This window comes from Salvelinus fontinalis, chromosome 15 (genome assembly GCF_029448725.1).
Source record: "Salvelinus fontinalis isolate EN_2023a chromosome 15, ASM2944872v1, whole genome shotgun sequence".
NCBI classification, from domain to species: domain Eukaryota; kingdom Metazoa; phylum Chordata; class Actinopteri; order Salmoniformes; family Salmonidae; genus Salvelinus; species Salvelinus fontinalis.
In genome coordinates, this window is record NC_074679.1 from 41,033,102 (window position 1) to 41,060,911 (window position 27,810).

The 27,810-nt window shown below is 44.7% G+C and overlaps 1 protein-coding gene across 24 annotated transcripts in view; it reads right to left on the reverse strand.

Annotated features, from left to right (window-relative positions):
- Positions 1-27,810, reverse strand: part of nrxn3a (neurexin 3a) — a 444,245-nt gene that overhangs the window by 304,145 nt on the left and 112,290 nt on the right. For all 24 annotated transcript variants that reach the window (XR_008752966.1, XR_008752968.1, XR_008752965.1 and 21 more), the window contains exons 8-10: positions 8,480-8,773; positions 8,137-8,284; positions 6,509-6,892 (exon numbers count right to left, since the gene is read on the reverse strand). Coding sequence is in view for 20 of the 24 variants with exons in the window: in XM_055863842.1 (XP_055719817.1) it covers positions 6,509-6,892; positions 8,137-8,284; positions 8,480-8,773 (826 nt within the window). In the remaining 4 variants the exon portion in view is untranslated. The remainder of the gene's footprint in view (positions 1-6,508; positions 6,893-8,136; positions 8,285-8,479; positions 8,774-27,810) is intronic.

The following is a 27,810-nucleotide window of genomic DNA, read 5'->3' on the forward strand; positions in this document are numbered from 1 at the left end:
GAAGAGACTTCCCTGTTTGTATCCTACACACACTTCAGCTGTGTGGGAATCTCTGGATCCACAAATAACAATACACAACACCCCCAGTCAGACTCATATTGACATACCCACATGATCGCTCTCTCTCTCTCTCTCACACACACACACACACACACACACACACACACACACACACACACACACACACACACACACACACACACACACACACACACACACACACACACACACACACACACACACACACACACACACACACACACACAATTATCGTTGCCTGATAATAGGTCCATGTAATACATCAGAAAATAACCTTGACACTGAATTACTGTAGATGCTAAAAAAAGGAGAGAGAGAGGGGGATAGAGGAGGAATATAGGAGGACAGGGATTACCTTTTCACTTATCACATATCGACTGTAGCCTGCTCTAGTCACTGAAACAGAGCTGAGGGGATGAACAGACGAAGCAGAGAGAGAAACAGAGACAGAGCGAGTGAGAGATAGAAAATAGGCATAGAGAGACGGAGAGAAAGAAAGAGAGTTGAAGACCAAGATGGAGCAAAAGAAATACGGAGAAAGAGGCGGAGATGGTGGGAAAGAGCAAAAGAGAGAAAAATAAAGACAGAGCGAGAACAGTCTTGAGCGTTGGATGTGTCTCCTTTAGCAATTCCAACTCAACCGCAGTCATCACTTTACCTCAACTCAAACCAAATCAATTTATTCAAATATTTGCCCTCTTCTCTTTGTCACTCCCTCTCTCTGCAGTGGACATTCTCTCGTCTAACCCGGGAGAACAGTGGCGGATGAAGCCCTAACTCAAAGACTTTTTTAAGAACAGCTTTTTGTTTACTGAACATAAATATAAACGCATTTTCCATACGCACAAAAAGCTAATTTCTCTCAAATTTTGTGCACAAATTTGTTTACATCCCTGTTAGTGAGCATTTCTCCTTTGCCAAGATAATCCAGCCACCTGACAGTTGTGGCATATCAAGAAGCTGACCTAAACAACATGATCATTCCACATGTGCACCTTGTGCTGGGGAAATTAAATGGCCACTCTAAAATGTGCAGTTTTGTCACACAACACAATTCCACAGATGTGGATGTCATTTTAGAGAATTTGGCTGTACGTCCAACCGGCTCACAACCAGAGACCACATGTAACCTCGCCAGCCCAGGACCTCCACATCCGGCTTCTTCACCTGCTGGACCATCTGCAACCAGATAGCTGATGAAACTGAGGAGTATTAATAAATTACTTTCTTTACCCATTTTTCTCTCCAATTTCGTGGTATCCAATTGGTAGTTACAGTCTTGTCTCAAAGCTGCAACTCTCGTATGGACTCGGGAGAGGCGCAGGTCAAGAGCCGTGCGTCCTCAGAAACACAACCCAGCCAAGCCGCACTGCTTCTTGACACAATGCCCATCCAACCCGGAAGCCAGCCACACCAATGTGTCAGAGAAAACACCGTACACCTGTCGACCGTGTCAGAGTGCACTGCGCCCAGCCCGCCACAGGAGTCGCTAGTGCGCAATGGGACAAGGACATCCCTGCCATCCAAACCCTCCCCTAACCCGGACGACGCTAGGCTAATTGTGCGCCGTCCCATGGGTTTCCCGGTCGCGGCCGACTGCGACAGAGCCTCTCTAGTGGCACAGCTAGCACTGCGGTGCAGTGCCTTAGACCACTGCGCCACTCAGGAGGCCCTACTGAGGATTATTTCTGTCTGTAATAAAGCCCTTTTGCAGGGGAAAAATAAATTCTGATTGGCTGGGCCTGGCTCTCCAGTGGGTGGCTGCACCCCTGCCCAGTCATGTGAAATCCATAGATCAGGGCATAATGAATTTATTTCAATAGACTGATTTCCTTATATGAACTGTAACTCAGTAAAATCGTTGAAATTGTTGCAAGTTGTGTATATATTTTTGTTCAATCTGCAGGATCCGTCAGAGATATATGATCCTCTATAAACTAACCAGAACCAAGATACTTTACCAGCATAGACACAACCTTCTGTTGCTTGGTTCAAAAAAAAAAAGAGCAAAATAACCCGGAATATCCAGACCTTGAAAGTCTCATGAACTCCTATCTAAACCCTGAGATTTTGGGGTAAGAGGAACTTCGGTTAAGAAGTTCGGTCAGCCTTCAGGTAGGCCGTCTATGCAGTGACATGGTTGTTAGCTGTTAGGAAACGGACAGTGCTCCATAGAGCGGTGTAAGAAAAGTAGAATGTTTTGGTAGAGAGAGGTTTATAGAGAAGAAGACACGTGGGAGATTATACAATGCAAAACAACATGTGTCGTGTCAACGGAGAAGGTGCCAGCCTGCTGGGTAGCATATCCCTCACCCTGGTGCGGCCAACGATTTGACAAAACAGGAAACAGGAAGCTGTGGCGGTGGTCATTACTTCAGTCGGACCTTGAGGTGTCATAACCTCTGTCCAATCTGATAACCATCTGACAAATGGTAGCCCTGTGGAGTGGAGGGATGGTGTGTGTGTGTGTGTGTGTGTGTGTGTGTGTGTGTGTGTGTGTGTGTGTGTGTGTGCGCGCGCGCGCACGTAAGTGTGTGTGCATGCTGTCATGAAAATGGAAGCTTTAGTAAACTAGTTACATTGCATAATTTACCACAATTAAGACATGTATTACTAGAAAAGGGAGAGTACTCACTGGACAGCTAAGGAGAGAAAATACAGACTATTTCAATATTGTTTCTAACCTGAAATGACTGAAAATAATATTATGTTAATATACCCACTCATACAGACCTCCCTGCATTTCTCATTTCTTTATGTTTGTATTTCAATAGACCAATATCCCTTACACACTGATTAGAGGTGAACAGTTAGCTTTCATATCTGATTGACCTCTCTCTCGCTTTCCCTCTCTGTCCCTCTCTCTCTCCCACCCTTCTCTCTCTCTCTCTCTCTCACACACAAAGTTTTCCTCCAAAGTCAAAATGAGATTAAACTGAAACTGGAGGATGAATAGTGGAACGGAGCTGGATAAAGATGTTATCTCCAAGCCATTATTAGATATGGTAAAAGCGTCTGGAATAATTTGTCAAATGCATTAATTGGTTTTCAGGCACGCTTTTGATCAATCCATAGGAAATCTCCTGGAATCTTTTGAAAACCCATTGAAATAAGAGACTTTTCTCTAACCCCAGGACTTCTCCATGCATGAGTAATAACATACATCACTATCGCTATCTGACAAACTGGGGGAGAAGAGTGTGTGTGTGCATGTGAGTCCATATGTGTGTGTGTGTGTGTGTGTGTGTGTGTGTGTGCGCGTAGGAGCGTGCGTCCATGTGCGTCAATGTGCGTGGAGCCATGGGGTCCTGGCCGTAGCCTCTCTCTCCCAGGGCCTGGGTTAGATGACCTTTACAGTGCCCGAGTCAACAGCCATTAACTCCAAGGCTGTAGCCAGCCGGCTGTGACATCAAGCTCTAGCACAGGCACTGCTATCGCCTGCCTGGGCTCTGCCTACCCATAATCATTCATAACATCAACACAGAACACACACACTGATATCACACGCACGCACGCACGCACACACACACACACACACACACACACACACACACACACACACAAAACAAAGATAATCGAAGCGGAGGAATGTACCTTCATGTCATGCGTTCTGTTCTAATCAAATTAGTGAAGCGAAATGCTCTGTTCTTCAACTTTATTACCAGAGTGCTTTGTTCCATGCCCAAACATTACGGAAGCAAAGCGGATTCCAACGACACACTTCAAAACAGCTTATATTGCACAAGATTGTGTAAACTAAGGTCTAAAAAGACACCCCTTAAAAGACATACCCCTCGCACAGCAATCCTTCGTCAGACATCTCCTCTCATTTCTCAGTGTTGCTCATGCAGAATGGATTCATCCTGACTACATTTCACTGATCTATTGTGCTGCGACACGAGCACATATTTAAGGAAACCTACTTATCCTGTGTGTTTTCAGAGGTGTCATATACAGGTGACCTTGTAAAGAGGCAGTTCCACAGACTCCGGAACCTTTTATCTCCCACATTAGACGAATAGATTCCATAATAGATATCGATATGGCCACGCAGCTGTAATTCCAACCCTTTCGCTGGTGTTCGCAATAAGTGTTTTCCCTCACAAGTGCAGGTCTTATGTGGGTTGACCCTAAGAATAGCGCCAAAGACGGCCTGATTTACAATATGTGTCTGTAACGGAGGGAGATAAAAGGAGGGAGGGGTGAATGGAGGGGATCGATAAGTATGTGTTTCCATTAATAAGCAGGAGGTTTACAGTATAGTGTATTACTGTGGTATATTTTCTCCAGTAATGGGCCTGTACTGTAAATCCTCTGGCTGTGATTGTGTGATTGGGAGAGAGAGACAGAGAGGTGATAGAGACGTGACACAGCAAGTAACTAGAGGAGTTGATAAAGGGGAGAGCGAGAAAGAGATGGAACATTGTATTGAAACACATGCAACACCCTCAAGTCCTGGCAAAAAAAATAAGGAAAAATGGGGGGTGGGGGTGAATAAAAAGTACTGTTTTCTTTTACACTTTGAAAACAAGCGATGCAATTTGGAAACTGGTCATGAAACTTTAACACGGGATTGCCTTGGGCAGAGTAAAGTTCACAGGAAAAGGGCAGAAACCACATTAATCTTTCAACAGTGTCAACAATACAGCCATCACCACCATCTCCTCTAGAGCCTTAACCTCCCTCTGACACGTGGCGCACGGCCAAAGGCCCACTAATGTTTTAATAAACCATTTCACAGGAAGAAAACAGTAAATGAGCAGACTAAGTGAAAAATCTGCCAATGTGCCCTTGAGCAAGGCACTTAACCCTAATTGCTCCTGTAAGTCGTTCCGTATTAGAGCCTCTGCTAAATGGCGTAAATGTAAATCAAATCCACACAACAAAACAAGAAAAACACACACACACATACAGTGCATTCGGAAAGTATTCAGACCCCTTCCCTTTTTCCAAATGTTGTTACATTAAAGCCTTATTCTAAAATTGATTAAATAAATACAAATCTAATCAATCTACACACAATACCCCATAATGACAGAGCAAAAACAGGTTTTTAGAAAAAACAGAAATACCTTATTTATATAAGTATTCAGACCCTTTGCTATGAGACTCGAAATCGAGCTCAGGTGCACCCTGTTTCCATTGATCATCCTTGAGATGTTTCTACAACGTGACTGGAGTCTACCTGTGGTAAACTCAATTAATTGGACATGATTTGGCACACACCTGTCAATAAAAGGTCCCACAGTTTACAGTGCATGTCAGAGCAAAAACCAAGCCATGAGGTTGAAGGAATTGTCAATAGAGCTCTGAGACAGCATTGTGTCGAGGCACAGATCTGGGGAAGGGTACCAAAACATGTCTGTAGCAATGAAGGTCCCCAAGAACACAGTGGAATCCATCACTCTTAAATGGAAGAGGTTTGGAATCACCAAGGCTCTTCTAGAGCTGGCCGCCCAGTCAAACTGAGCAATCGGGGGAGAACGGCCTTGGTCAGGGAGGTGACCAAGAACCCGATGATCACTCTGACAGAGCTCTAGAGATCCACTGTGGAGATGGGAGAACCTTCCAGAAGGACATCCATCTCTGTAGCACTCCACCAATCAGACCTTCATGGTAGAGTGGCAAGACGGAAGCCAACCCTCAGTAAAAGGCACATGACAGCCCGCTTGGAGTTTGCCAAAAGGCACCTAAAGAACTCTCAGACCATTAGAAACAAGATTCTCTGGTCTGATGAAACCAAGATTGAACTCTTTGGCCTGAATGCCAAGCGTCACATCTGGAGGAAACCTGGCACCATCCCTACGGTGAAGCATGGTAGTTGCAGCATCATGCTGTGAGGATGTTTTTCATCATCAGGGACTGGGAGACTAGTCAGGATCGAGGAAAAGATGAACAGAGCAACATACAGAGAGATCCTAGATGAAAATCTGCTCCAGAGCGCTCAGGACCTCAGACTGGGATGAAGGTTCACCTTCAAACGACCCTGAGCACACAGCCAAGACAACGCACGACCCTGAGCACCAGCCAGAGTCCAGACTTGAACCCGATCAAACATCTCTGGAGAGACCTGAAAATAGCTGTGCAGCGATGCTCCCCATCCAACCTGACATAGTTTGAGAGGATCTGCAGAGAAGAATGGGAGAAACTCCCCAAATACAGGTGTGCCAAGCTTGTAACGTCATACCCAAGAAGACTTGAGGCTGTAATCGCTGCCAAAGATGCTTCAACAAAGTACTGAGTAAATGGTCTGAATACTTATGTAAATGTAATATTTCAGTTTTTTATTTATTAATACATTTGCAAACATTTCCCAAAAAATGTTTATGTTTTGTCATTATGGGGTATTGTGTGTAGATTGATGAAAAAAGTCAAGGGGTCTGAATACTTTCTGAATGCACTGTACACAGTCAGAACACACACCCACAAGTACGCATGAAAAACACACAAATCAATCGCCTCCACCTACCTCTCTCGCAGGTGCGTGACCAGTACCCCGTGCCGGTACAATCACAGATAAACCGGTTCCATCCCTCCTTACAGACGCCTCTGTTCTTACACGGGTAGCTCTCGCACTGTTTCCCCACCACCTTGTTGCACGACGGCTTGATGCCCGCCCCGTTCTGAGCCTCAGCGATCTGTCGGATGTCCTTGCTGCGCCCGTCGATGAAGAGGTCGCGCACGCAGCCCACGTAGCCATAGTTGAGCATGGCGGTCCACAGCTCGGTGGGCAGAATGAGGTTGGCACGGTCCGAGGGTAGACCCCCCAGGTACATGTCTCCTTCCAGGTCAAGGATCTCACTCTCACCGCTGGCTGTGAACGGGGTGCGCCGGCTGTTGACTGAGATGGTGCCTGGAGAGGGTGAGGAGACGGTGTAAAACCACAGGATGAAATAGAACATTTTGACGTTGTATGTCTATCATTGTAAGGTAAGACAGTACTCCCATGCACAGTGGGGCAGGGGTTTCCAAACTAGCCTCCTCAAACTCAAATCTGGATCTCAAAGCCAGTTCCAATGCATTTTTCAATTTTCCCCTCTCGTCGGGGACTGACTTAGACCGGGGACACCAGGTGGGTGCAACTAATTATCTGGTAGAAGAGAAAACCAGCAGGCTCCGGACCTCATAGGGTCATAAATTAATACCCCTGTTCTAGCCTATGTGGGCCCAATTGGAATCTGTGTGCTCAATAAATACAGTATTTTCAAAAAGGTTACTATGCTAGCTACAGTAGCTGTCACCTCGCTTTACTAGGCCAGCGTATCGTTACTTTTCCACACTCGTCTACAATGACGGTAGAGTTTTGACGGCTGACAGCCATTGAGATGCTGAAGATGTTGAGTATAGAATAACCCATTGGTAATCCACTGTCTGAGTAAGGTATTGATACAGGGCACAGGGTTTCCTGACGCCCTCTCTGTCAAATAGAGTCTCACAGCTTAGGTTACGATATATGAGCTTTGTGATTATAGTAGACCTCCGAGAGAGGGAGAGAGGGATAGAACAAGAGAGTGAGAGAGAACCGAGAGACAGTTACAGCGCAGACACTGCTGTATGGCAGGCTTATCTCTGTTTATGTCTCAAGCCAAGCAGCAGAGTGTGTGTGGCCTCTCTGTGTGTCCTTAACGCAGATCCAGAGTGCGATGGAGAGCTTGAACAGTGTGTATAACAGCGCTTCTGTGTTCGTCTGAGTGTGTGTATGTGTGCAGCCATGTGTGTGTGTGCCCTTGTGTGTATGGCGGCAGCGGTAGATCAATAGCAGTAATATGTGCTGCAGTGAGTCACCTGGCCATGTCATCCCAGCCTTGTCTAACAGCCTGTCTGCCCTCTGAGACCCTCACAGGCCCAGCACTGGGCAGAGAGTGATACGCTGCACTCACATCAATACAACACACACACACACACACACACACACACACACACACACACACACACACACACACACACACACACACACACACACACACACACACACACACACACACACACACACACACACACACACACTCACACACTCAGAGAGAGTGAGAGAAGGTAGTGATAGAGATATGGGGATAGGGGAGTATAGAGTGGGAGAGGAGGGTAAAGAGGACTCACCTGAGCGTCCATCTCTCTGTATGTCCACGTGGTACCAGGCCCCGTCGTTGACCTTGTTCTGGGTGGCTTTGACCTTGATGGTCCCAGAGCCCATGTCTAACAGTAGGTATAGACTGCCATCCAGCAGCTCCACCGCAAAGAAGTCGACCTGAGGGAGATCGTCAAGGTGTTTAGTTCATCATAGGGGTACAACACATATCTTTACAAAAAAAGGATATATAAATCCAAGATCCTTGAACGCAGATGTTTTGTTTCTTACTTACACTATTGAATGGATTATTTACAGTTTACACATAGCTGTACCTAATGGTTTGTTTGATCCATTCGTCATTCATTGGCTTACCTTGGTGTTCTTCTGACTGCGTTGGGCCTCCTTGCGTTCCTGGGGCTTGCCGTGGGTGAACAGGATGAGTCCGTTGGGTTCCGAGGTCCTGAAGTCAAAGGAGATGGAGCCCATTCTCTTGGTGTTCCACTTGGGCAGGCTGATGTAGGCCTCGGGGGTCTCGAAGGAGATCGGGTCCAGGGTGGCCACGTTCTCACACTTGAAGACCACGTCCCCCTGGATCTTCATCTTAGGGTCTACGATGCGGGCCAGACGGGAGAGCTCCAGACGGATGTCGTTATTCTTGTAGACCACCTGGACGGAGAGATTGGTCGAAGGGAGACAGAGGTTGTGGTCGTTTTCAAGGTATGGTCAAAGTAAGTTACTGCAAACCTTTTAACGTCAACCTCTGTATCCAGTCTTCATCATTGCCTTCACCGTAAAGAAAAATACCACATCATTAACTGATCGAAACAAATATACACCGAGTGTACAAAACGTTAAAAACTCTTTCCATGAAATAGACTGACCAGGTGGACCTAGGTGAAAGCTACGATCCCCTTTTGTATCACTTCAATAGGCGTAGACGAAGGGGAGGAGACCGGTTAAAGAAGTATTTTTAAGCCTTGAGACATGGGTTGTGTGTGTGTGTGTGCCATTCAGAGGGTGAACGGGCAAGACAAAAGTTTTAAGTGCCTTCGGGGGGGGGAGGGGGGGGTATGGTAGTAGGTGCCCGGTTTGAGTGAAGAACTGCAATGCTGCTGCAGTTTCCCGTGTGTGTCCAGAAAGGTCCACCAACTCGACACAACCGTGGGATTCATCGGAGTCAACATGGGCATCCCCATGGAACGCTTTCTAGCCCTTGTAGAGCCAATGTCCCGGCGAATTGAGGCTGTTCTGAGGGCAAAAGGGGGGTGCAACTCAATATTAGGAAGGTGTTCCTAATGTTTTGTGCAGTCAGTGTATAATAAAACACTCAAAGATAACAGTTTGTTAATGTCAGACTTTCGGGGTGGTGTCGTCACTCCAAGAGTGCCAGGTAAAGTTCATGTTGATCAGTCAGTCGGCTGTATTAGTATATCTGTATTAAATACCAATAGGCCAGGGCACACAGACAAACACAATGGCTGTCTCTGGCTGAGGTAATTGACTCTCAGTGGTCTGACATATACATCAGGGTCTGCTCTTCCTGATAGCAATGCTAATGGCTCCACAAAAGGGTGGGAGACATACACGTGCACACACACACACACACACACACACACACACACACAGCTGAGCAGTAGTGCCCGTACACACACACACACACACACACACACACACACACACACACACACACACACACACACACACACACACACACACACACACACACACACACACACACACACACACACACACACACACACACACACACACAGCTGAGCAGTAGTGCCCGAACACACACACACACACACACACACACACACACACACACACACACACACACACACACACACACACACACACACACACACACACACACACACACACAGTTGTGGTGGCCCAGCTCTGTTTTAAAGGGGAATTGAGTAGCTGGCTGCCCTTGGCTGCTTTGAGAGGCTGATGTAATGCTCTGGCCCTAGACGCAGTATGTCTGCCACACATAAACACAATGATTCTAGGCACCACACCTCCTTAAGAAACATCCAGTCCCTCTTAAAGGGCAACAGGGTTCAATTAAATAGGAAAAAGTTTCTTCATAAACTACAAAACCAACCTATTTGGGTATTAGATCCTTCATCAGAGAGGTACACCCACCAGTGACAACACTGACAGTTCACTATAGCCAACCTTGCCATTCTGTGAGTGAGTGTCCTTCGCAGAGAAAAACAAAGCCCGAGTTCCACTAAGTGGCCAATCTTTTATCACAGCAGTCTTAATGCTGTCAATAACCCAGAGGACAGAGAGACAGAGGGGGATGTGTGTGTAAATTGAAATCTGCTCAAGTGGAAAATTGAAGCATTTTTTTGTAGTTCTCTAGGCAGAACAGAAGCCCTTCTCTTTTTCTTGGGTAGCCTGTTTTGAGCAAAGTACGAACATGCTTACACACCTTTGCACACACACACACACAAACTAACATGCACGCTCGCACACACAAACAACCTCTCGCTCTCTGGTTTTCGTGAGTGAGCACACAGCTCTCTGTGAGTAGATCGGGGTCTGTGTGAGATTATTGATAATCCGGCAGATTTGACAGTAAATCAACTCGTCCCTCTGGTGCCTGAAGGAGATGCGTCCCACCACCCGACCCACCGACCAGGAGATTGTCTTTCTTATTCCTCTCTAAAGGAGGTCAAGGGCCCGGAGATGTCAAATCCCTGCCTGCCTGCCTGCCTGCCTGCCTGCCTGCCTGCCTGTCTGTCTGTCTGCCTGCCAGCCTGCCTGCCTGCCATGCTTCCATCCTTTCCGGAATCTAGAGGGTTTATCCCAGCGATCATGAATACCATCCTCCTAGGGTGGAAGCTTTACCTAAACAAAACCACACTGAGGTTACAACATCATAGCAACACCAGGAAAACACACACACTGTATTGGCAGCTAGTTCCAATAATAATAATAATAATGACTATTAAAGTTATTTTACGTACAGTATCACCCAAGGAACTAGAATAAGACAACACTGCTTTTAAATACAGTCTTAACATTTACATATCATATGCTATTTAGTAGACTCTTATCCAGAGGGACTTACATGAGCAATTAGGGTTAATTGCCTTGCTCAAGGGCACATAAACTGATTTTTCACCTACTCGGCTCAGGGATTTGGACCAGAGACCTTTCGAACGTTCTTAACCGTTAGGTTACCTAAGTCGAACCTAAGCAGTGTGCATGTGTGTGTCAACAAACAGAAATAGCTACACTAAGGACCGTAAACGGTGGCCATTTTGTGACGACGTTAGCTTTAAAGGCTTTAAGTTGGTCCAATGCAGCTTCCCTCCCTCAGTCCCCATTCCAGAGGAACATATAGGGACAGAGAGCAGATCACCGTGGCTACTATGCTGCTCTCATTCTGTCTCCGCTCCTATATCGCGTAAACACACAAGATAAGTGGTTGTGCCGCTCACGCCTCCACATCCTAATTGAGTTTGTGTGAGTTATGGAAGTGTTTCTGTAAGTTAATGCGCAGTATGTTTTTATAAGCAGTCAGACATGACAAAGTCCCTACAGTCCTTTCCTAATCAGGGCTGACAGTAAAATACTGCTGAGGGAGACTGTTTCTCTCACTAAGGAGTTTGGCAGAACCATAGTGTCCGTCTATTAACTGTATAGAACGATAGTGGGATGCACATGTACGGCATCTATTCAGTTCTGACTTATCTGTCAATACACAGTTCCAATGTAGAGACGAATGTGACCGAAGAAACACAGTAACATGACATTGCGTTAAAATATCATATTTTCTCCATCCCTAAGGACCTGTTATACAGAACTGATTTTCTCGTTAGATCATTAAACGGGGTCTTTGTAAGTCATCCACATTTTGGCTATAATGACTCCAAGAAGGTATAACTACTGTTGTCTTGGGTAATAAAATGATTCATCTCAAGGACGGTTTATCCCACAGAAATATTCCAGTAAAATAAGCGAAATAAAATGTCCCATATGCCAGCATAGCTCCATTATCGATCTTCAGATGAGGCCCACAGACCTCTTCATCTCCTCCTTGGTGCAAGGTTTTTATCTGCTGCCCTTCACACCTGAAATTCTATCGATCTCTCCATCCCCCATCCCTCCCCCCTGATTTTCTCTCTCCTAATACACTCATACGTTACTGCCACCGGGCCGGGATTTCATCCCAAAACAAACTCGGCCTCATCCATTCATCAACGCACTGAGAATGGGTTTTGTTGGAAAACCTTCACAACTCCATGGTGAGAGAGCGTGACCTGAGTTGCTCCGTAATAGTCCTTATAAGAACAGGGAGTTGTTTAAAGTTGGAGGTGTTGATAGTTGGAGTCAAGGCCAGCTTTGGCTTTACGGCAAAATCCGGACGGGTACGATGTCATATGGTCATCTTCACTTTCATTCAGCAGCAACATTATCTCACAAACTCACTGCGACATTTGGTGCAAAACAGTTTGTCTCATGCAATCAAATAGAAAATAATTTTTTTCCCCTTCATGAGCCTCAGTTGATTGGAGCCATGACACATGCACTGTAACTTGTTTAAAGTTTCAGTGGTTGACAGTTGAAAGAGGGGTGAAATGTCATTGTTGTGAGATTAATTCCGGTCAGAGAACAAACACACACAGATGAGACAGGAGCATGAAAAATGCAACTCCCCCGCTAACATACTGTATGCCGACACATTCATGGTACACTGCTGTACACAGGCAGATATTATGTAGCTTTAGGTGGGAGCAACGTAAGGGGCGGCAGGGACTAGTAATCGGAGGGTTACAAGATCGAATCCCCGAGCTGACAAGGTAAAAATCTGTCGTTCTGCCCCTGAACAAGGCAGTTAACCCACTGTTCCTAGGCCGTCATTGAAAATGCTGACTTGCCTAGTTAAATGAAGGTAACAATTTTTTCTTTTTAAATAAGTAATGAGCAGCAGCCAATTGGCAACTCTATGAAATACACAGATATAAAGATGTATAGACATAATGAAACAATGGTAATACTTTACTTGACACCCAGCGTCATAACACATTATGACATGGACATAATATTTCATAACAGCTGACATAACCTGTCATGACACATATATTTAGACCTGTTGTGACATATACTGCATTATTTTATGGCTGGTTATGACACCTACAGTTGTGTCAAAACCCACAAAACCTACCACACAAGGCAAAACATTCCTTTACACCAGTTATTCCCAAACTGGGGTACACACAATTCCATCAGGGGTATGCCAAATAAAAATGTGATTCACATTTAAATAAAAAATTATAACAATTCTTCTTCACATTTTCAAAGAGTCCATTTATATTTTCCAACGGGGCTATACATTTGGGTGAGGTTTTTTCCCCTCGTCTGAGTAGCCTTGTTTCACTGCCAAAAATAAAATTAAACCATCTACAGTCGTGGCCAAAAGTTTTGAGAATGACACAAATATTAATTTCCACAAAGTCTTTTGATATTTCTGTCAGATGTTACGAGGGAATACTGAAGTATAATTACAAGCATTTCATAAGTGTCAAAGGCTTTTATGGACAATTAAATGAAGTTGATGCAAAGAGTCAATATTTGCAATGTTGACCTTTCTTTTTCAAGACCTTTGCAATCCGCCCTGGCATGCTGTCAATTAACTTCTGGGCCACATCCTGACTGATGGCAGCCCATTCTTGCATAATCAATGCTTGGAGTTTGTGGGGTTTTGTTTGTCCACCCTTCTCTTGAGGATTGACCACAAGTTCTCAATGGGATTAAGTTCTGGGGAGTTTCCTGGCCATGGACCCAAAATATCGATGTTTTGTTCCCCGAGCCACTTAGTTATCACTTTTGCCTTATGGCAAGGTGCTCCATCATGCTGGAAAAGACATTGTTCGTCACCAAACTGTTCCTGGATGGATGGGAGAAGTTGCTCTCGGAGGATGTGTTGGTACCATTCTTTATTCATGGCTGTGTTCTTAGGCAAAATTGTGACTGAGCCCACTCCCTTGGCTGAGAAGCAACCCCACACATGAATGGTCTCAGGATGCTTTACTGTTGGCATGAAACTGGACTGATGGTAGTGCTCACCTTGTCTTCTCCGGACAAGCTTTTTTCCGTATGCCCCAAACAATCGGAAAGGGGATTCATCAGAGAAAATGACTTTACCCCAGTCCTCAGCAGTCCAATCCTTGTACCTTTTGCAGTATATCAGTCTGTCCCTGATGTTTTTCCTGGAGAGAAGTGGATTCTTTGCTGCCCTTCTTGACACCAGGCCATCCTCCAAAAGTCTTCGCCTCACTGTGCGTGCAGATGCACTCACACCTGCCTGCTGACATTCCTGAGCAAGCTCTGTACTGGTGGTGCCCCGATCCCGCAGCTGAATCAACTTTAGGAGACGGTCCTGGCGCTTGCTGGACTTTCTTGGGCGCCCTGAAGCCTTCTTCACAACAATTGAACAGCTCTCCTTGAAGTTCTTGATGAGCCGATAAATGGTTGATTTAGGTGCAATCTTACTGGCAGCAATATCCTTGCCCGTGAAGCACTTTTTGAGCAAAGCAATGATGACGGCACGTGTTTCCTTGCAGGTAACCACGGTTGACAGTATAGAAAAACTATCTTCAAAGTAATGACTCGGGACGTCGGGTTTGATATGAAAGCTTCTTTTAGTAATAATTCTTGATCACGTTACATTTAACAACTTTAGATTCTACAGAGCAATGCCAGTAACATGCTAGCGCAAAGGAGCCATCAATCACCTGTTAATTGCGCTTAACTAGCGCGTTCACTCACTACTTCCTGTTGCAAGGCATTCTGGAACTTGCAGTCAAAAGCGTAATTCAATACTAACCAATACAATTACATATGTAAATAACTGTAAAGAAATATCTTTAGATACAGCTCAATGAATTAACTTAAACATTAACTCTGTAACACATTAAAGTTACAACAGACAGAGGAAGAACAATGATTCCAAGCACCACCCTCCTTTTGAAGCTTCCAGTCTGTTATTCAAACTCAATCAGCATGACAGAGTGATCTCCAGCCTTGTCCTCGTCAACACTCACACCTGTGTTAACGAGATAATCACTGACATGATGTCAGCTGGTCCTTTTGTGGCAGGGCTGAAATGCAGTGGAAATGTTTTTTGGGGATTCAGTTAGAGGGACATCGCAATTAATTGCTATTCATCTGATCACTCTTCATAACATTCTGGAGTATATGCAAATTGCAATCATACAAACTGTGTCAGCAGACTTTGTGAAAATGTATATTTGTGTCATTCTCAAAACTTTTGGCCACGACTGTCGTGTTCAGCGAAATAACAACACAATGTCAAATACAGGTAGCCTAGTCAAATAATTAACATCCAATCACATTAACCGTTACTTTCTCGCGGGAATTCCATTAACAGTCCGTATGTAGCTAAACGTAGCTGCTGCTCATTCCGTTTGCTTGGAAATGGATAAATGGTTTAAAAAAAGACACATACCACCTTTACTGGTAGTACTGATACTACAAGCAGTACTGTACCTGTCGAAGACACAAGTTGTTCTGCTTCCACGAGAAAATCCAATGCTAGCATCAGTAATTCTACATTTGTTGTTAGCCCAGCTAGCATGGACACTAACAGCTGTGAATCTGATACAGCCAAAGAGCTACTGCCCCCTTACCCTGGAAAGCACCGAAACAACAGACAGGGACGTTGGACCATCGAAGAGGCGCAAATATGATGAGAACTACATTGATTTGGGTTTCACTTATATTGGGAGTAGTGCCTTTCCTCAGCCACAGTGTGTTATATGTGCAAAAGTACTATCTCACAACTCGATGAAACCTTCTCTTGCGCAGACATTTAGAAACAAAACATGCCAATTTGAAAAATAAGCCACGGCAGTTTTTTGAGCGAGAATTAAGACAACTTTTGAGTAGTCAGACATGTATAAAAGCAACAGATACCATTAATAAGAAGGGGCTAGAAGCGTCTTATATGGTGAGCTACCGAGTGGCTAGGACAGGCAAGCCCCATACTGTTGTGGAGGACTTAATTCTTCCTGCTGCCGCGGATATGGCTGGGACAATGCTGTGGGAAAAGGCCCAAAAAACGATACAGACAATGCCTCCATCAAACACCACTGTTTCACGATGCATCAGTGACATGTTTTGAAACAATTACTGCTTCATATACAAGCCAGTGAATTCTATGCGTTACAGCTGGATGAGTCAACAGACGTGGCGGGCCTGGCACAGCTCCTGGTATATGTCCGTTACATTTATGGGGGGGGGTCAATTAAGGAAGACATCCTCTTCTGCAAACCAGGACAACAGGAGAGGATATTTTTAAAGTACTGGACAGCTTTGTGACATCAAATGGACTTTGGTGGTCAAGATGTGTTGGTATCTGTACTGATGGCGCAAAAGCCATGACAGAGAGACATAGTCGAGTGGTAACACGTGTGCAAGCAGATGCTCCCGACGCCACTTGGGTACACTGCAGCATCCACCGAGAGGCTCTTGCTGCCAAGGGAATGCCTAACAGCTTGAAAGACGATGTGGACACTTCAGTGGCAAGGCCACTGAACTCTCATGTATTTTCTGCATTATGCAATGATGTGGGCAGCAACCATGTAACACTTTTACAACATACAGAAGTGCGCTGATTATCAAGGGGCATAGTATTGGCAATTTCTTTTAAATTGAGAGACGAGTTTAAAGTTTTCTTTACTGACCATCATTTTGACTTGTCTGACCGCTTTCATGATGACGAGTTTCTCATACGACTGGCCAATCTGGGTGATGTTTTTTCTCGCCTGAATGATTTGAATCTAGGATTACAGGGACTCTCCTGAACTATGTTCAATGTGCGGGACAACATTTTGGCTAATGATTAAGAAGTTGGAGCTCTTTTCTGTTTGCATTAACAAGGACAACACACAGGTCTTTCCAGCATTGTATGTTTTTTTGTGTGCAAATGAACTCAAGCTTACGGACAATGTCAAATGTGATATAGTGAAGCACCTGAGTGAGTTGGGTGCGCAATTATGCAAAAACGGATGACACAAACAACTGGATTTGTTATCCCTTTTATGCCCTGCCTCCAGTCCACTTACTGATATCTGAACAAGAGAGCCTCATCGAAAATTGCCACAAGCGGTTCTGTGAACATTTTATTTAGTCAGAAGCCACAGCCAGATTTCTGGATTGGGCTGCGCTCAGAGTATCCTGCCTTGGCAAATTGCGCTGTTAAGACACTAATGCCCTTTGCAACCACGTACCTATGTGAGAGTGGATTCTCAGCCCTCACTAGCATGAAAACTAAACACAGACACAGACTGTGTGCGGAAAATGATTTAAGACTGAGACTCTCTCCAACACAGCCCAACATTGCAGAGTTATGTGCATCCTTTCAAGCGCACCCTTCTCATTAACCTGTGGTGAGTTATTCACAATTTTCGATGAACAAATAAGGTTTTATATGTAAGATGGCGAAATAATGAGCAAAATGATTGATTATTATTATTTGTGCCCTGTTCCTATAAGAGCTCTTTGTCACTTCCCACAAGCCGTGTTGTGACAAAAACTCACACTCATTCTTATGTTTAATAAATGTATCGTATAGTGTGCGTGTGGCAGGCTTATAATGATGGCAAAAAACAACACGTGAGAGAGCGCTGACCCTGGTGCTAGAGGGGGTACAGCTGGAGGTTGAATGTTCGAAGGGGTACGGGACTATAAAAAGTTTGGGAACCACTGCACTACACCATAGCCTACTTTGTCAAAAGTATGTTTATCTTTTGAAAAAATTTCTGAAATTGACCTTATTAAATGATCATTGTAATTGTGCACACACCGATGTCAGGCATGCACCTATCCCCAATGCTCTGTTTCTGATGACTGGGATGAATGCAGGAGCAGATTTCAGGAGCAGGACAATATACCCTCTTTTTGACTGATGACTGAATTAAGGGCATGTACGTGATAGGCCTGTCTGGCTTATATGATTATGATGGTCATAATGCTTCTTGACAGTCATAAAGTGCATTTTCTTACTCCAAGTATAGTGACACAGGATGGTTGTAATGCTCTATGACACTGTATAAAATATGATAGAAAAAAAAAAAGACAAAATATTTTGTTTTACAACAAATGACTTAAGAAACAAACTTTCAAATGAAAGGAAACTTCTTGACAGGGAAAAAACACATTTGAATAAATGTGGGTGTTGACACACTAATGTAGGTGTCATAACCAGCTATAAAATAACACAATATATGCCACAACAGTTGTAAATATATGGGTCATAATAGTGTCATGACCATTTATGACAGGTGCTGACAAGTTATGTCAGCTGTTAGGACATTATAACACGGTTATGACCGTGTCATAACATGTTATGACGCTGGGTGTTAGCGAAACAATAGACAAACTCTATAACTTCATACACATGCTACATCAAAAACTACACAAAACTGTGCTACAAATCACAACACAGAATACAGACACAAACAATAAAGCTGTCCAATTGTCGCCTGAAGTCCCCAGACTAAACAAGCAACTTATGCTTCCCTCTAAATCCCTTTCAGTCAGATATCAGTAGCTGTCACCCGCAGCCATCTCACTACGACCTTGAAGATCCCCAGCTCGAGCACTGCAAATCCCTCCGCACTGATTGGACAGTGATTATCATTATTTGCGATATTATCACTGTCGTTTGTCGTCGTTTATCCGCATTGTCACGTCGACCTGAAGCATTTTTCATTATCAAAATCAAGTTTCAACCGCCGGCTTCTCTGTAATTTGCAGACATCACAAGCCGTGAGACGCTCAGACGTCTCCCCGTGTCTGACACAAAGTGACACTTTGCAATTTGGTCGCCAGGCGACGTTGTCATCTGGAGTGGTGGCGGACGTCTACGTAAAATGTCAGCTAGCTAATTCCTGCCGAGCCGGTGATGAGGCGTCAAGGCAGTGCCCGGTGACATTTCAACTGCCCTCTCTCACGCTTTCTCTGTCTGTCTCTCTTTCTCTCTGTCTGTCTGTTTGTCGGTCTCTCTCTCTCTGTCTGTCTGTCTGTCTGTCTGTCTGTCTGTCTGTCTGTCTGTCTGTCTGTCTGTCTGTCTGTTTGTCGGTCTCTCTCTCTCTGTCTGTCTGTCTGTCTGTCTGTCTGTCTGTCTGTCTGTCTGTCTGTCTGTTTGTCGGTCTCTCTCTCTGTCTGTCTTGGTAACTTCTCTGGAATGTCAAATACTTTACATTTGACATTCGTATTATTAAAAACACAATGATCCTCTGTTTTAGTATTCTCCTTAGACTGCGTTCTCTTTTGATACCACCTGTCTCGCACAAAAAAAATGTGAGATTTATGTAATATAATACACAGTAGCCCTAGCCTTCCCTACAATCTTTCATATTCTAACCATTTTTCATATTCAAACATCCGACCTGTCTGTATGACTGATTATAGAGGTTGACAGAGAGAAATGGCCGCGAGACAATCTGTTCAGGCACATTTGAAACTGAGCGGCAGTACAATAGGCTGCCTGCGCTTGGGGACCAGTTGATTTTACAAGTACAATAGCTACACATTACTAATCCCATTCCTCCAATTGCCTCCTGATAAAACGCTGAATATATTACAGTTGGATACAAATAACGATCAGCTCACGGAGGGAAAACCTTGACACGACGACAAGTCACTTTTAGCAAGGCATCTACAAACAAAAAAACAAAAAAATATCTTGCCGGTCTCACCACAATAATCAGGGCAGTACAAATGCAGAGGGCAGGTTTCCCAGCTGAATAAAGCAGACGTGAATCAAACAGATAGTAAGTGAGTGATCTCTGATTCTTGCACAGACAGGAGAAGGCACAAGCACAGACTGAGCTTCTGTCTATTCAAAAATGTCTGTGTGACACACTGTAGGTATGCCCACACGACTGATTCAGAAGCATGTGTGTGTGTGTGTGTGTGTGGGATGGGGGTTGAGACAAACTGACAGAGAGACGGACATCAACACACTGTCTGGCTGTGCGAGAAATGACACAAGGGTATAACCAAGGTGTGTGTGTTTGTGTTCTATGTGGATGTAGAAATGAGAAATGACTTGTGTTTGAATATGGAGAGTAGAATTCCATCAGCCTGTTATCTCCTCTACCAGACACTCGCTCAAAGAGAGAGAGACACACTGACTGACAGAGAGAGAGACGGACATCAACACACTGTCTGGCTGTGTGAGAAACGACACAGGGGTATAACCAAGGCCAAACCCCATTCAACACAAGCGTCATTGGAATCGCACACCTCACAGTATTCATAATACAGCTTTACTAAGAGGGGCGTGTGTGTTTTTTTGGTTTTACTATCAGAAGCCCTCACAAGGATAGTAAAATAAGGAAAAGTTTATCCCCACAAGGAAAAAGGCTATTTTAGGCTTAGGGGTTATGTTAAGAGTTACAATTAGAGTTAGGGTTAGAATTAGGGGATAGGTTTAGGGTTATGGTTAGGAGTGAAGGTTAGATTTAAGGTTAGGGGTTAAGGTTAGGTTAAGGTTTAGGATTCTGAATGGGGATCAATTTTTTGGTCCCCACAAGGATAGTAAAACAAACATGTGTGTATGTGTGTATTCTAAGGCACTGCCTCCATATTTCCAAAAGGAGTCCATGCTCCTCTGGCCCTCAAACACAATCACACACACACCATATCGTCCTCCTGGCCCCTGCATCGACGTGTGTGTGTGTGTCTGGGCTGAGTGGGGCCCTTGGTGACACACGCATTAATCATCCACAGCTGTCTGCCTCTCCCATAAATCTCTGCCTGCCGGCCCTGCCCACCGCTCTCCAGGAATTAATGGCCCCGGGTCCCCACTGTGCACAGACCACCACCGACACACACACACACCACTCAAGGATGCAACACACCCCTGGCATGCTGGGTGTGTGTATGTATGTACGTGTGTATGGGGGCACACTGTGTGCGTGTGTGTTCTGTCTGTGGGACCAGACCACTCACTGCTCAAGGATGGCGCTAGCCCCTGGCATAAGAGGAGTGATTTGCATAGACATTGAGACTGGAGGGTAGGGATGGCAGCTGGAGTGTGTGTGTGTGTGGAGGTGGGATGGGGAGGGGGGCACTGGGGGTTGTGTCACCCTGTGTCAGTAATGTTAGTGAGAGTTCTTGTTATACTATTAGGGTCACAACCTAGCGACACGACTACAAAAGCAATACTACTAGAGGTTGTATGCCAATCCCCCACATGTTATGGGTGTATACCAATCTTGGATAAAAACAGGGACTGATGGTAAACAGATAAAACACCAAATGATGCCCAGATCCTGAGACAAGCTGCCGCTGCCAAGAGATTCTCTCTCTCACTCTCTGCAGTGTGCATTTTATTCCACAGGGTGGGGTGCTTTCCAAACTCCAGCACTATGCTCTCACACAGGCCTGTACATACAGTTGAAGTCGAAAGTTTACATACACTTAGGTTGCAGTCATAAAAACTTGTTTTTCAACCACTCCACAAATGTCTTGTTAACAAACTATAGTTTTGGCAAGTTGGTTAGGACATCTACTTTGTATATGACACAAGTCATTTTTCCAACAATTGTTTACAGACAGATCATTTCACTTATAATTCACTGTATCATAATTCCAGTGGGTCAGACATTTACATACACTAAGTTGACTGTGCCTTTAAACGGCTTGGAAAAATCCAGAAAATTATGTCATGGCTTTAGAAGCTTCTGATAGGCTAATTGACATCCTTTGAGTCAATTGGAGGTGGACCTGTGAATGTATTTCAAGGCCTACCTTCAAACTCAGTGTCTCATTGCTTGACATCATGATAAAATAAAATGAAATCAGCCAAGACCTCAGAAAAAAGGTTCATCCTTGGGAGCAATTTCAAAACGCCTGAAGGTACCACGTTCATCTGTACAAACAATAGTACGCAAGTATAAACACCATGGTACCACACAGCCGTCATACCGCTCAGGAACGAGACTCGTTAAATCTCCTAGAGATGAACGTACTTATATGCGAAAAGTTCAAATCAATCCCAGAACAACAGCATAGGACCTTGTAAAGATCCTGGAGGAAACAGGTACAAAAGTATCTATATCCACAGTAAAATAAGTCCTATATTGACAGAAACTGAAAGGCCGCTCAGCAAGGAAAAAGCCACTGCTCCAAAACCGCCATAAAAAAGGCAGACTACGGTTTGCAACTGCACATGGGGACAAAGATTGTACTTTTTGGAGAAATGTTCTCTGGTTTGATGAAACAAAAATAGAACTGTTTGGTCATAATGACCATCGTTATGTTTGGAGGAAAAAAGGGGAGGCTTGCAAGCCGAAGAACACCATCCCAACCGTGAAGCACGGGTGTGGCAGCATCATGTTGTGGGGGTGCTTTGCTACAGGAGAGACTGGTGCACTTCACAAAGTAGATGGCATCATGAGGAAAGAAAATTCTGTGGATATATTGAAGCAACAGCTCAAGACATCAGTCAGGAAGTTAAAGCTTGGTCGCTAATGGGTCTTCCAAATGGACAATGACCCCAAGCATACTTCCAAAGTTGTGGCAAAATGGCTTAAGGACAACAAAGTCAAGTTATTGGAGTGACCATCACAAAGCAGTAGAGAGAATAAATCATTCTCTCTACTATTATTCTGACATTTCACATTCTTAAAATGAAGTGGTGACCCTAACTGACCTAAGACAGGGCATTTTTACAAGGATTAAATGTCAGGAATTGTGAAAAACTGAGTTAAAATGTATTTGGCTAAGGTGTATGTCAACTTCCGACTTCAACTGTACAATGCATGACTAAAAGTATGTGGACACCTGCTCGTCGAACATCTCATTCCAAAATCATGGGCATTAATATGGAGTTGGTCCCTCCTTTGCTGCTATAAAGGGTTTCCACTAGATGTTTGAACATTGCTGCGGGGACTTGCTTCCATTCAGCCACAAGAGCATTAGTGAGGTCGAACACTGATGTTGGGAGATTAGGCCTGGCTCGCTTTCTGCGTTCCAATTCATCCTAAAGGTGTTCGATGAGGTTGAGGTCAGGGCTCTGTACAGGCCAGTCAAGTTCTTCCAAACCGATCTCGACAAACCATTTCTGTATGGACCTCACTTTGTGCACGGGGCATTGTCATGCTGAAATAGGAAAGTGCCTTCCCCAAATTGTTTCCACAAAGTTGGAAGCAAAGAATCGTTTAGAATGTCATTGTATTCTGTTACTTTAAGATGTTCCCTCACTGGATGTAAGGGGCCAGAACCGAACCATGAAAAACAGCCCCAGACCATTATTCTTCCTCCACCATACTTTACAGTTGGCACTATGCGTTGGCCTGACCTTGCTTCCAGAGGCAGTTTGGAACTCTCAGTAATGATTGTTACAACGGAGGACAGGCGATTTTTACGAGCTACACGCTCCAGCGGTCCCGTTCTGCGAGCTTGTGAGGCCTACCACCTGAGTTGCTGTTGCGCCTAGACGTTTCCACAATAACAGCACTTACAGTTGACCAGGGCAGCTCTAGAAGAGCAGAAATTTGACAAACTGACGACTTGTTGGAAAGGTGGCATCCTATGACGCTGCCACGTTGAAAGTCACTGAGCTCTTCAGTAAGTTCATTCTACAGCCAATGTTTGTCTATGGAGATTGCATGGCGGTGCGCACAATTTTATACACCTGTCAGCAACGGGTGTGGCTGAAATAGCCGAATCTACTAATTCGTATATATTGTGTACTATATGTCAGACCTCTAGTGCACCTAGTGGTGTGAGGCATTTGTGCTGTGTGTGTGTGTGTGTGTGTGTGTGTGTGTGTGTGTGTGTGTGTGTGTGTGTGTGTGTGTGTGTGTGTGTGTGTGTGTGTGTGTGTGTGTGTGTGTGTGTGTGTCTGTGTGTGTGTGTGTGTGTGTGTGGTGTGTGTGTGGTGTGTTGTTGACAGGGGGTAAGAGTGTGACAGTGTGGATGGGGACAGCCACAGGCCACTGGCTAGAGCTAGACTAGCTAATCTCAACTCGATCTGATCTGAGGGCAGACACACACACACACGTCTTCCTGGGGCTGTTTAGACAGGGTGACTGCATGGTCATCTAAGGACTCGACCTTTCTCCACATCACACTGGTTATCAGACAACTTCCCCAGAGAGTAAATATCCCACTCTGTTGGTAACACAGACATGGCAATCTGATAAACGGAAAGACCTTAACTAAATGTTAAACAGGTGGAACAGATATAAACATGGATAATCAAATCCCATCTACATTGTTTTACCTCTTTTCATATAATAATTCATTAATTGGATTATACTTCAGTTTAGTTTAGTTTAGAAAGTGATTATATAGAACAAAACATTTTGCTTCACACAATATAAACGATTTCAAATAACAAAATAAACAGTAACTATATTATGCTACGAAACAGAATGTATTGTCGTTCAGAAATGACATACATATATGATTCTATGTTGATTAGAAATACATTACAAGTATCAATGACCGAATTGGACATTATTTCAACAGAACTGCTGTGGCTGTCTCTTAGTCAGTGTTCCTCTGATAGGAACACCACAGAGACGTCTTATGGAGGATAAAGGAGGCATAAAGACTGTTATTATGTCCACATATGTAAGGCATAATAATCGGCTACCAAGTCACGCTTCAGTGTGTGTGTGTGTGTGTGTGTGTGTGTGTGTGTGTTTTTTTTTTCAATAGCGGGAGACGTGGGGGCCTACCTGATGCCATGGTAACAAAACATTTATCCATAATAGCGTTTGATGGCACGGACAAGAGCATCGCCAGCAGGCAAATTAGTGTTAATGGCAGGGAGTGCAGTGTGGAGGATACCAGTGTTTCTGTGTACGTGCGGGTTTGCATGTGTGTGCGCGTGTTTGCGTGTGTCAAATCAAATGTATTTGTCACATGCTTCGTAAACAACAGGAGTAGACTAACAGTGAAATGCTTACTTACGGGACCTTCCCAATGATGCAGAGAGAAACAAAACAAAAAATAATAACACAAGGAATAAATACACAATGAGTAACGATAACATGGCCGTATACACGGGGTACCAGTACCGAGTCAATGTGCAGGGGTACGAGGTAATTGAGGTAGGGATAAAGTGACTAGACAACAGGATATACAATAAACAGTAACAGCAGTGTATGTGATGAGTCAAATGAGTTAGTGCAAAAAGGGCCAATGCAGATTTATTTCGTTATTTTTTTACCTTTATTTAACTCGGCAAGTCAGTTAAGAACAAATTCTTATTTACAATGACGGCCTAGTTAAATAGTTAACCAATAGATACCCAGACTAACTATTTAGTAGTGTTATGGCTTGGGTGTAGAAGCTGTTCAGGGTCTTGTTGGTCCAAGACTTGTCCAAGACTGGTCCAAGAAGAGACTATTTAGGGCCTTCCTCTGACACACCTCTGTAGCGCCTTGCAATCGGATGCCAAGCAGTTGCCATACCAAGTGGTGATGCTGCCAGTCAAGATGCTCTCAATGGTGCAGCTGTAGAACTTTTTGAGGATCTGAGGACCCATGCCAAATCTTTTCAGCCTCCTGAGGGGGAAAAGGCATTGTCGTGCCCTCTTCACGACTGCCTTAGTGTGTGTGGACCATGATAGATCCTTAGTGATGTGGACACCAAGGAACTTGAAGCTCTCAAACTGCTCCACTACAGCCCAGTCGGTGTGGATGGGGGAGTGCTCGGCCCTCTGTTTCCTGTAGTCCACAATCAGCTCCTTTGTATTGTTGATGTTGAGGGAGAGGTGGTTGTCCTGGCACCACACTGCTAGTTCTCTGACCTCCTCCTTGTAGGCTGTCTCATCATCGTCGGTGATCAGGCCTACCACCGTCGTGTCGCCGGCAAACTTACTGATAGCGTTGGAGTCGTGCACGGCCACGCAGTCGTAGGTGAACAGGGAGTACAGGAGGGGACTAAGCACACACTCCTGAGAGGTCCCCATGTTGAGGGTCAGCGTGGCGGATGTGTTGCTGCCTATAGGAAGTCCAGGATCCAGTTGCAGAGGGAGGTATTTCATCCCAGGGTCCTCGCCTTCGTGATGAGCTTGGAGGGCACTATGGCATTGAATGCTGAGCTGTGGTCAATGTACAGCACTCTTACGAAGGTGTTCCTTTTGTTTAGATGGGAAGAAGGGCGGTGTGGAGTGCAATAGAAATTGCGTCATCTGTGGATCTGTTGGGGCGGTGTGCGAATTGGAGTGGGTCCGGGGTGTCTGGGATGATGGTGTTGATGTGAGCCATTCAACCAGCCTTTCAAAGCCTTTCATGTGAGTGCTACGGGGCGATAGTAATTTAGACAGGTTTCCTTGGCGTTCAAGGGCACAAGGACAATGGTGGTCTGCTTGAAACATGTAGGTATTACAGACTGGGTCAGGGAGAGGTTGTAAATGTCAGTGAAGACACTGGTCAGCGCATGCTCTGAGCATACGTCCTGGTAGTCCGCCTGGCCCTGCGGGCTTGTGAATGTTAACCTGTTTCAAGGTCTTACTCACATCGGCTACGGAGAGCGTGATCACCCAGTCTTCCGGAACAGCTTGTGCTCACATGCGTGGTTCAGTGTTGTTGGCCTCAAAGTGAGCATAGAAGGTATTTAGTTCATCTGGGAGGCTCACGTCACTGGACAGCTCGCAGCTGGTTTTCCCTTTGTAGTCAGTGATAGTTTGCAAGCCCTGCCACCTACAACGAGCGTTAGAGCTGGTGTAGTAGGACCCGATCTTGGTCCTGTATTGATGCTTTGCCTTTTTGATGTTTCGCCGGAGGGCGTTGCGGGATTTCTTATAAGCATCCGGATTGGTGTCCCGTTCCTTGAAAGCGGCAGCTCAAGCCTTTAGCTCAGTGCGGATGTTGCCTGTATCTCATGTCTTCTGGTTAGGATATGTATGTACATTCACTGTGGGGATGACGTCGTCAATGCACTTATTAATGAAGGCGGTGACTGATGTGATCGGATGAATCTCAGAACATATTCCAGTCTGTGCTAACAAAACAGTCCTGCATCTGCTTCAACGGACCACTTCCATATTGAGTGTGTCACTTGTATTTCCTGTTTGAGTTTTTGCTACTAAGCAGGAATCAAGAGGATAGAGTTGTGGGTCAGATTTGCCAATTGGAGGGTGAGGGAGAACTTTGATGGCGTCTCTGTGTGCAGAGTAAAGGTCTTTTCCCCTCTAGTTGCACAGGTGACATGCTGGTAGAAATGAGGTACACCGGTTTTCAGTTTTCCTGCATTAAAGTCACCGGCCACTAGGAGCACCACTTCTGGGTGAGTATTTTCTTGTTTACTTATACAGCTTAGTGCCAGCATTGTTTTTTGGTGGTAAATAGACACCTACGTAACATATAGATATATAGTCTACAGTTTATCATGAGTTATTCTAACTCAGGCGAGCAGCACCTCGAGCCTTCCTTAATATTAGAGATCGCGCGCCAGTTGTTGTTAACAAAAAGACCGACACCACCTCCCCTGAGCTTCGCTGACGCCACCGTTCTTTCCTGCCGATGTGTAGAAGAAACAGCTAGATTTCCAGTGCATTCGGAAAGTATTCAGATCCCTTCACCTTTTCCACATTTTGCTACATTACAGCCTTATTCTAAAATGGATGAAATCGTTTTTTCCCCCCTCATTAATCTACACACGATACCCCGTAATGACAAAGCAAAGACATG